The sequence below is a fragment of the Engraulis encrasicolus genome, chromosome 6, assembly GCF_034702125.1.
Source record: "Engraulis encrasicolus isolate BLACKSEA-1 chromosome 6, IST_EnEncr_1.0, whole genome shotgun sequence".
Lineage (NCBI taxonomy): Eukaryota > Metazoa > Chordata > Actinopteri > Clupeiformes > Engraulidae > Engraulis > Engraulis encrasicolus.
In genome coordinates, this window is record NC_085862.1 from 19,334,891 (window position 1) to 19,344,890 (window position 10,000).

General features: G+C 48.9%; 1 protein-coding gene across 1 annotated transcript; it reads left to right on the plus strand.

Annotated features, from left to right (window-relative positions):
• Positions 1-4,482: 4,482 nt before the first annotated feature.
• LOC134450239 (uncharacterized protein K02A2.6-like) lies at positions 4,483-8,810 on the plus strand. The gene has a single exon (XM_063200088.1). It carries the CDS (start codon positions 4,586-4,588, stop codon positions 8,558-8,560), a length of 3,975 nt encoding a protein of 1,324 aa, XP_063056158.1. The 5' UTR covers positions 4,483-4,585; the 3' UTR covers positions 8,561-8,810.
• The last annotated feature ends 1,190 nt before the right edge of the window (positions 8,811-10,000 follow it).

Here is a 10,000-nt window from a genome sequence, read left to right on the forward strand (position 1 = left end):
ATGTTCTCAAAACATTTCAATGGCAAGAATTCACACATAGATGATAGGACTTCTTAATAGTCTATTGCAATATTAAAATGCAAAAAGTCAAAAATGGTGGATATAACGTTTAGGAAAAGAGCTCTTTCTGTCCTCTGCTAGGCTACTGTATACTGCAGAGGTTCTATGTGTGGTAGCACTACTGTTGAGACGTGATCATGACCAGTGCCATAGGCATGCTGAATGCAGTGTGTACTACATGCGTGCCGTGTTGCCAGATTGGGCGGTTACCTGCCCAATTGGGCTACTTGGGATGGCCGTCTGTAGGTAAAAACGGGAAAAAGTGGCCGTTTTTTTCTGCAGTTTTCTGCCCATAGAAATTAATGCAATTTGTTGAAATTGGGCTGAATTTAGCGCATTTTGGCAGTTTTTGAGGACCATTTGGGCGAGATTTGATCTGACACATCTGGCAACACTGCATGTGTAACTGTTCTCCACATGTTCTCTATAGATGCATGTGTTTGGAGGTTGATTCTCCAAAATATATTTTGCAGCTCATACCCAGTGTGCAGACCACTCTCTCACACACTGGTCTCTACGTGCCCTGTGTAGGTATGTTGTATGAGGTGTGTGTGTGTGTGTGTGTGTGTGTGTGTGTGTGTGTGTGTGTGTGTGTGTGTGTGTGTGTACGTGTGCGTGCGTGCGTGTGTGTGTGTGTGTGTGTGTGTGTGTGTGTGTGTGTGTTCTCTACGTGCCCTGTGTAGGTATGCTGTATGAGGTGTGTGTGTGTGTGTGTGTGCGTGCGTGCGTGCGTGCGTACGCGTGTGTGTGTTCTCTACGTGCCCTGTGTAGGTATGCTGTATGAGGTGTGTGTGTGCGTGCGTGTGTATGCGCGTGTCTGTGTGTGTGTGTGTGTGTGTGCGTGCGTGCGTGCGTGCGTACGCGTGTGTGCGTCCGTGTGTGTGTGTTCTCTGCCTGCCCTGTGTAGGTATGCAGGCTGCAGAGTAGGTACGGTATGTGTGGTAGCACTGGAGTGGTGAACTCCAGGTCACAGGGCCCTTACACAGGGTCAAAGGGACCAGCACTGTTTGTCTGGGCCACTCATCCCCTACACACACACACGCGCGCGCACACACACACACACAAACACAAACGCACGCACGTACACGTACACACACACACACACACACATAGGCCTTATCTGGTGACCCCAGATTTAGGGTGCTTTGTCAACAACTGTTAATGTCTCGGGCCCTGCGTTAAGGTGCAAGTCATTTTGTGTGTGTGTGTGTGTGTGTGTGTGTGTGTGTGTGTGTGTGTGTGTGTGTGTGTGTGTGTGTGTGTGTGTGTGTGTGTGTGTGTGTTTCTAGCTTCAACAGGTGACAATAGAGATGAGTGCCACAATGGCTCTGGCTAAAACTGGTTATGACAACAATTACTGTCGCAAGATAAAGACACTCCTCTCCTCTCCTCTCCTCTCCTCCCTCTCCTTTGTCATCCCCCTTTCCTCTTTCCTCTCATCTCCTCTCCTCTGTCCTCTCCTCTTTCCTCCCTCTCTCCTCTCCTCTCCTCTCCTCTCCTCTGTCTCCTCTCCTCTCCTCTCCTCTCCTCTGTCTCCTCTCCTCTGTTCTCTCCTCTCCTCTCCTCTCCTGTCCTGTCCTGTCTTGTCCTCTCTTCTCTTCTCTTCTCTTCTCTTCTCTTCTCTTCTCCTCTCTTCTCTTCTCTTCTGGGCTCTAAGCAAGCACAGTGATCAGATAGGACAATGGAGATGTTGGTAGGCCAAAATGTGAAAGCACTATTCGTTCCATTGTGTATGAATTGTGCAATACAAACACAGCTTATTATGATGTGTCTATGTACACACTATACCTTTACATAGTTATTTTTACTATTGAATATCACTATGAATACAGACCTGCGCGTGTATGTGTGTGTGTGTGTGTGTGTGTGTGTGTGTGTGTGTGTGTGTGTGTGTGTGTGTGTGTGTGTGTGTGTGTGTGTGTGTGTGTGTGTGTGTCTGTTGTGTGTATTTGATTTGGCTCACTGCTGTCAGGCTGCACCGGTGTGCCAATCTGTCCCCCCGACACTCATTGACCCTCAAATCTGTCCGAAGCACCACAGCAGGTCCGGACGCACGTCCCACAGCCCAGGAGAACAGAACAGAGCAGTGTCTCCTCTGGTGTGACAATCTGCCCTCCTGCCTCCCACACCATTCAACCCACACGAGCCCAACTCAGCCGAGCTAAGCCTTGACTTGACCCATCTAAACCCAGCCCAGCCCAGCCAAGGAGAATTTCTACCAGCTTGGGAGAACCAGCCACACCGACTCAACCAAACTCAGGCCGACCCAACTCAGCTCAGACGAGTCAGGGAGAAACAGCACCTTCAGCCCAGCCCAGGCTAGCCTGAGAGAACCAGCAGCTCTGATCAAATCGATGGTTCAACCCAACATATTACATCACTTTACATTTCATTACACTGCACTTAGCTGACACTTTTATCCAAAGTGACTTTCAGTTCTTTACGTAAGGGATAATTGACGACACGGTGTGCGTATAACAGGAAAAATAATGCACACCAGGTGGTGATGCGGCCACGACGCGAAGCGGAGTGGCCGTTACACCTCGGTGTGCATTATTTTTCCTGTTATACGCACACCGTGAAGCAGGCGCGGAGTGGCCGTCGGGAGATCGGGGACTTGTCCCGGTAGGCCGCGGCCGTGAAATGCAATAGAACGGCCGCACTGCGTTCTTAATCGGCCCTTACATTTTGACATTGTACTTATTGGCACTGACTGCGCACTTTCCACTTCCCTGTATTTCATTACAGCTGACTAGTCAGTATTTATACCGCATACTGGACGGCAATACCTCACTGACGGTGTCAAACAGTAAATTGGCCACACCCCTTCTCTACTGATTATTTTCATACACCGTAGATCGCGGAAGTTTACAAGATCTTAGTAACACAGTTTTGTTTTCAGTATTTGAAGAACCTGTGATATGTATATTGGTTACCAAAGGATGGAAATATTAATAAATTGTGATTTATTTTCCGATTTCCACACGACTGTTACAGTTTACAGTCTTTCCAGTCCATTCACTTGCTCTGTGGTTATTGACTTGGGTTACGAACAGACTCCACCAAGTGGTAAGGAAGAGAACTGCGCCTAACAGAAGCAATGGGTTTTGTTTTGATTTTTTAGACCGTCAGTATATCTCCTTATAGTCGAAATAATATTATTATCATACATATATTTATATGTGGTACATTTAGGATGTAGCCTATGTCTGAAGAAATGGAACAAAATAATTACCACACAAGATTCTGATGTGACCAGTGCTGGGTGTGTAGCCTAAGCTCTGGATTAGAGTAGAGTGATTGCAAGAAACAAAGACATTTGCTGCGACGAAGACAGCGTTTTAAGGTAGGCCTACACCGTTTGGTTATACATTTTGTTGACTTATGGTTGTGGTTTGAAGTAGCTATTAGGTTTGGCTTATTTGCTGCATGGTGGGTTTATTGCACAATGTAGACAGACTTTTTGTAAGCTATAGGCTACTATACTATATTTTGTAAGCCTACTCTTCTAAAAATCCCCACACTCAAAACTTTGTGCCCATGCTCATCCTGTCTTCCTTAAACGATATTTCAATTTCAAACTGTCAAAATGACAGTGGAGTGCACATTTGCATGGAACAGTAGCGTGATGTAGCCTAACCTAGTAAGCCTATGAATGCTTTGGACTGTGATGATGGCTCCAGTGGTGTAGTCTACTTTTCGAAGTGGGTATACTGTTATTTGAGCGTTTTTTGATATGTGTGTTCTCTGTCTACTGTATATATTTGTGCTATTGTAAATAATGGATCAATCAATCTTAAGTGGGTATACTGTAATCCCTGAAATTATGAAATGGGTGCGTATACCTGCGTTTTACGTAGACTACACCACTGGCTGTGCATTTCATCAAGGTGTAGGCTACAATTCTCCACTTCAGGTTGATATTTTGACAACACTAATGTCCACATGTAGTACGACTGCAGATTTCGTGGCTTTTGTCTTTTTGGTTAGGAAACCATGTTGTTTTTCTGTTTTGTTTTTTGTTTTTTTTAAAAAGAGGGCCGCCAAGGGGAAAATTCTCCCGGTGGGAAAAGGTGGTGTTAGGTATTAAACCGGGTTTGCCTTTCATTATGTTTGTGCCAATGTGGTTACCGTACCCCCATAATGCCCTCGGGGCTGACTTCCTGTATCTTGCCCAGTTCAGTATGTGAAGTAAACGAACCAGAACCACACCTTGCCTAGTCTCCTCTTTATTAATGTGAACTAAGGTAAATACATGACAATTGGCGACGAGGATGCGTCTGAACTCACGTGTAGTGTTCGTACTTGTAAATAGCCGTTTTTGTTTTCAAGTTATTCGCGTAGTTGATTGTTTTATTACCAAATGAGCAGTACCTCAGCCGACGAAAACGCGGGGAGCACCGAAAACTTAGCACGGCTAGTGCCACCGGAGAACAATACCGTCAATACGACACAGGAAAGTTCATCCGTGCCGACCGTGAACAGACAAGTGGTGGAAGGACAATGCGAGGCAAATCCTTCTACAATGGCTGGTGTTGTGGGCAACATTGGGCCGTTTGATGACACGGTGGAGCAATGGAGCGCCTACACAGAGCGTTTTGAGTTCTTCGTCTTGGCAAATGGAATTAGCGCGGAGAAAAAGGTAGCTACTTTCCTCACAGTAATGGGCGCAAAGACTTTCAATGTTTTCCGCGCTCTGATACAGCCCAAGAAGCCAGGAGAGTTCACATATGACAATATTGTTAAAACACTAAGTGAACATTTCTCGCCCAAGCCGTTGATGATCGCTGAACGTTTCAGATTTTATAAACGTAATCAGGAGGAGGGTGAGACAGTGACTATGTTTGTAGCTGCGCTCAGGAAATTAGCAGAGCACTGTGAATTCACCGAGGACACGCTTAAAGATGCAATTCGCGACCGGCTGGTCTGTGGACTGCGCAGCGAAGCTGCACAGAGAAAACTGCTGACTGTGGAAAATTTAACTCTGACCAAAGCAATTGAAATCAGTGTGTCGATGGAATTGGCTGCCAAAGAGGCACAGCAGCTGAGTGCATCCACGGCTAAAGTGCTGAAGATTGCTGGTGCTGAGGACAGCTCGCCAACGAGGCCATGCTATCGCTGTGGCCAACCGGGGCATTCGGCAGCAGAGTGCTGGTGTAAAGACTTGGACTGCCATGCCTGTGGAAAAAAAGGTCACGTTGAAAAGGCCTGTCGTGGCAAGAAAAAGGGGACTCAGTCTACACAGAAAAACACTTACAAATACAAGAGAGCTGCTACACATAAGAAAAAAGTACATGTGATGGAAAAGGAAAATAGTGCCAGCGAATCCACTGATGAGGAATTGCCCCTCCACATTCTTTCGCTGCCCGGAGGGTCTGACAGCTACTGGACAACACCCTTGCTGGAGGGTAATCCGGTGCGGATGGAAATCGACACTGGGGCAGCAGTATCACTGGTTTCAGAGACAGTGTATAAAGAACACTTACACCACTTACCAATCCAACGAGCTCGAGTGGTGCTGAAGACCTACACTGGGGAGACAGTGGCGGTCAAAGGCCTGGTCAAGGTCAAGGTGGAGCTAAATGGACAATGTGTAAAGCTTCCCTTATATGTTGTTCGAGGCAATTACCCGTCCCTGCTAGGCCGCGCATGGATGGATAAAGTGCGGATTGACTGGCCTACCGTCCGCATGCTGAGTCAAGGGGAAACAGCTCTGGAAGCTGTCTTAAAGAAACACGGCGAACTCTTCACGGATGGACTCGGGCACATGAAAGGTATCACTGCAAAGCTGACCATAAAACCAGGCAGCACTCCCCGATTCATTAAAGCAAGGCCAGTCCCGTACGCACTGCGTCCAAAAGTTGAAAAAGAGCTGGACAATCTGGTGAATAGCGGGGTGCTCGAGCCTGTGGCTATCAGTGACTGGGCTACCCCAATCGTGCCCGTCCTTAAGAAAAATGGTAGCCTACGAATATGCGGCGATTTCAAAGTGACTGTTAACCCAGCCTTGCAAAATGAACACTACCCGCTGCCCCTCATCGAAGACCTGTTCGCGGGTCTAGCAAATGGCAAACAGTTCAGTAAAATTGACCTGAACCAGGCTTACCTACAGATGCCTGTAGACCCCGAGTCCAAAGAGCTACTGACAGTCAGCACGCACAAGGGCCTTTTCCGGTACCGCCGTTTGGCCTTTGGGATCACATCGGCCCCTGCACTTTTCCAAAAGGCCATGGATCAGATTCTGGCGGGGCTTCCGGGGGTGCAGTGCTACTTGGACGATATCCTCGTAACGGGGAGGGACAACGCCGACCACCTCCACAACCTGGACATGACACTACAGAGGCTGAGGGAATATGGACTGAAAGTTCGAAAGGAAAAATGTGAGTTTTTCCAGTCCTCCATTGAATATCTAGGTCATGTGATTGACGGCAAGGGTCTACACAAGGCCCCCTCCAAGACCAAAGCCATTTTGGAAGCCCCAGCACCACAAAATGTCAACCAGCTACGCTCTTACCTGGGGCTCCTGAACTACTATGGCCGGTTCATTCCCAATCTCTCCACCTTATTGAAGCCCCTCCACGAGCTGCTGAGGCAAGGTAAGAAATGGGAGTGGTCAGAGACTTGCCAATTGGCTTTCGCCAACTCAAAGAAAGCCCTGCTGAACTCAGAGGTGCTGACCCACTTTGACCCAGCACTGCCACTACAGTTAGCCTGTGACGCGTCCCCCTATGGGGTTGGCGCAGTTGTCTCACACATCATGCCGGACGGCACAGACAAACCCATTGCTTTCGCCTCTAAGACCCTCAACAAGGCTGAATGTAACTATGCGCAGATCGAGCGGGAGGCTCTCAGCATCGTGTTCGGGATTAGAAAATTCCATCAGTACCTCTTCGGAAGGAGATTTACGCTGCTGACCGACCACAAACCGCTAACAGCCTTGCTGGGACCACATGCGGGCATTCCACCGTTGGCCGCAAGCAGAATGCAGAGATGGGCCCTACTGCTCTCAGGCCACGACTACGACATAAAGTACCGGCGATCGGAACTACACGGTAATGCGGATGGCCTCTCCCGCCTACCGCTCCCCGTGGCGAGGCCAATGACACGACAAAATGACATATTCTACTTCCAGCAGGTGAGCGACACCCCTGTCACCGCAAAACAAGTGAGACATGCCACACGGAACGACCCGGTGTTATCGGCAGTAATGGAGGCCATCACGAAAGGCAGGAGAATCTCAAACACAGCTGACAGCAAACCATACTTGGCCAGGCAACAAGAACTGTCTGCACAGTCTGGTTGTCTGCTGTGGGGCAGAAGGGTCGTCATACCCCCCTCTCTGCAGAGCCCCATGCTGAAACAACTCCACGTCGGACACTGTGGCATAGTGCGCATGAAGGAGCTGGCTCGCAGCTATTTCTGGTGGCCGGGGCTAGACAAGCAGATTGAGGACAATGCGGGCCGTTGCACCACCTGCCAGCCCGGGCGAAACGCACCACAACCAGCGCCAGTCCACCCATGGGAATGGCCGGCGGAGCCATGGCAGCGTATACACATTGACTTTGCTGGGCCATTCGAGGACAGAATGTTTTTGGTGGTGGTGGACGCGCACAGCAAATGGCCAGATGTGGCCATCATGAGGTCTACAACCACCGGGAAAACCATAGAGCGACTGGAGGAAATGTTCAGTCGGTACGGAATACCAGAACAGCTGGTGAGTGACAACGGGCCCCAGCTTGTCTCCGAAGAGATGGAGGCTTTCCTCAAAATGAATGGAATTCAACACATTAAGTCAGCACCCTACCACCCGTCCACAAATGGGCTGGCTGAGAGATTTGTGCAAACCTTAAAGCACAGCCTCAAGGCATCCGTGTCCCAAGGCTCCCTTCATCAGCGACTGCACAGTTTCCTGCTGACGTACAGGAACACACCACACAGCACCACTAAAGCGTCTCCTGCTGAGCTCCTCCTAAAAAGAGCGTTGCGCACCCAACTGGACTGCATACGCCCTCCGTCCAGGGGCCAAATTGTTCAGAGCAGTCAACAAGAGCAGAGCCGACGTAGGTCAGGCACACCACGGTCTTTTCACATAGGAGACCCTGTCCTAGCTCGCAATTACCTAAGGGGGCCCAAGTGGGTGCCAGCCGTGATAGTGGCCATTACTGGTCCGCTGTCATACCAAGTACGCACAAACAATGATGCTGTGTGGCGTCGTCACACTGACCAACTGTTGGCCCGCAAGGGCCCCGCTTCGGAGCCAACGGGCTCTCCTGCACCCGACATCACCGGCCAGGCAGACCCTGTGGAGGGCCTGGCTGCCTCGGACACCCTGCCGGCTACACTTCAGGAGGACAACGCTACAGATCAGGTCCCCGAGCCCCCACCGACAGCGGAAGCAGCGCCGCCGCCGCCGTCGTCGTCTCCGCCGTCTCCGGTGAACCACCATTCTCACCGGTACCCCACGCGCGAGCGACGGCCTCCTGACCGTCTGGACTTATAGCTGCTTCCTCGCTGACGGAATGTCATATCCTTTTTTGTTAAAAACGTATGGGTTATGTTATACGTTATAGGTTACCTTATCTTTGTCTTTGGGGGGCTAATCTTACAGAATATGGGGGGAGGAAATGTTAGGTATTAAACCGGGTTTGCCTTTCATTATGTTTGTGCCAATGTGGTTACCGTACCCCCATAATGCCCTCGGGGCTGACTTCCTGTATCTTGCCCAGTTCAGTATGTGAAGTAAACGAACCAGAACCACACCTTGCCTAGTCTCCTCTTTATTAATGTGAACTAAGGTAAATACATGACAGGTGGGCCACTCCGCCCCTGCCGTGAAGTCAATTATCCCGCTTATACCACGGTTGCCACACTGTCTGAAATGTATTTGAGGCATTATTTCGATGCTATAATGGCTAAAACAAAGGTTTTCTGTAGAACGAATTCCTTCCGCCACAAGAAGCTTCTTTTCATAACTTTCTGGCGAACTGCCGTTGCTAATTCTAAATTGAAGGTTGCTACGGCCAAGACACCGTTGATAGTTCTATCGCATTCGGTTGTCAAGTCAAGAGCCAGTCGTTAATTCTATCGCATTTGGTTGTCAAGTCAGTCGCCTCAATGTTCTACCCATTCCATATATGGGCGCGTCTGACTTGCCCACTAGACCATGCTACAGTTGGCATGATTCCTACACATGTACAGATCTCAATAGATTAAAAAAATACCCCGCGCATCTTGGCGACATTCTAACTGCCTCACCTCGCCATTAACTTCATCAAAACAGGCACCTCGTCAATGTGCTCTCCTCCCATAGGAAACTCCCCTTGATTTTTTTTCCTCTGCGTTCCCATAGTTAAGCCTATTGATCCGAAAATATCCCATACTTTTCACAAGTTACGCTACTCTCTCAACTGATAAACGCTACAACCGCAGGAAACATCTCCTCTCGTGGGGAAGAAACGCCCACGTGAAACGGGCGTCCCTTTGCGCAGGGAATCTCTCTCTCTCTCTCTCTCTCTCTCTCTCTCTCTCTCTCTCTCTCTCTCTCTCTCTCTCTCTCTCACAAAGTTGACAGAGTGATGGTCAGTTGGGAGAAATAAACATGTTTCAAATTTGATTAGGCCTACTAAGATTTGCTCCAGATTCACTATACATTGCTGGTGTTTCCAGACGCGCGGTGCCACATGTGTCACTTCAGCGCGTAATGCTTGCAACTTTTTTGTGTGTAATTTATGAACGTGCGTGCCTTGGCGCATTGATACACTGGAGTTATGCGGTCAGAAAAGTGACCTAATAGTGGGACTACTTCAGGTGTGCATATATAGACAGTTAATCAATACCCAATTTAGCGCGTCACAATGGGAGATTCCAGACTGCCGTGGTATAAGCCTAATTATACAATAGTTAGATCCGGTCAATTTATTTTGCGATGTCTGATTGGACG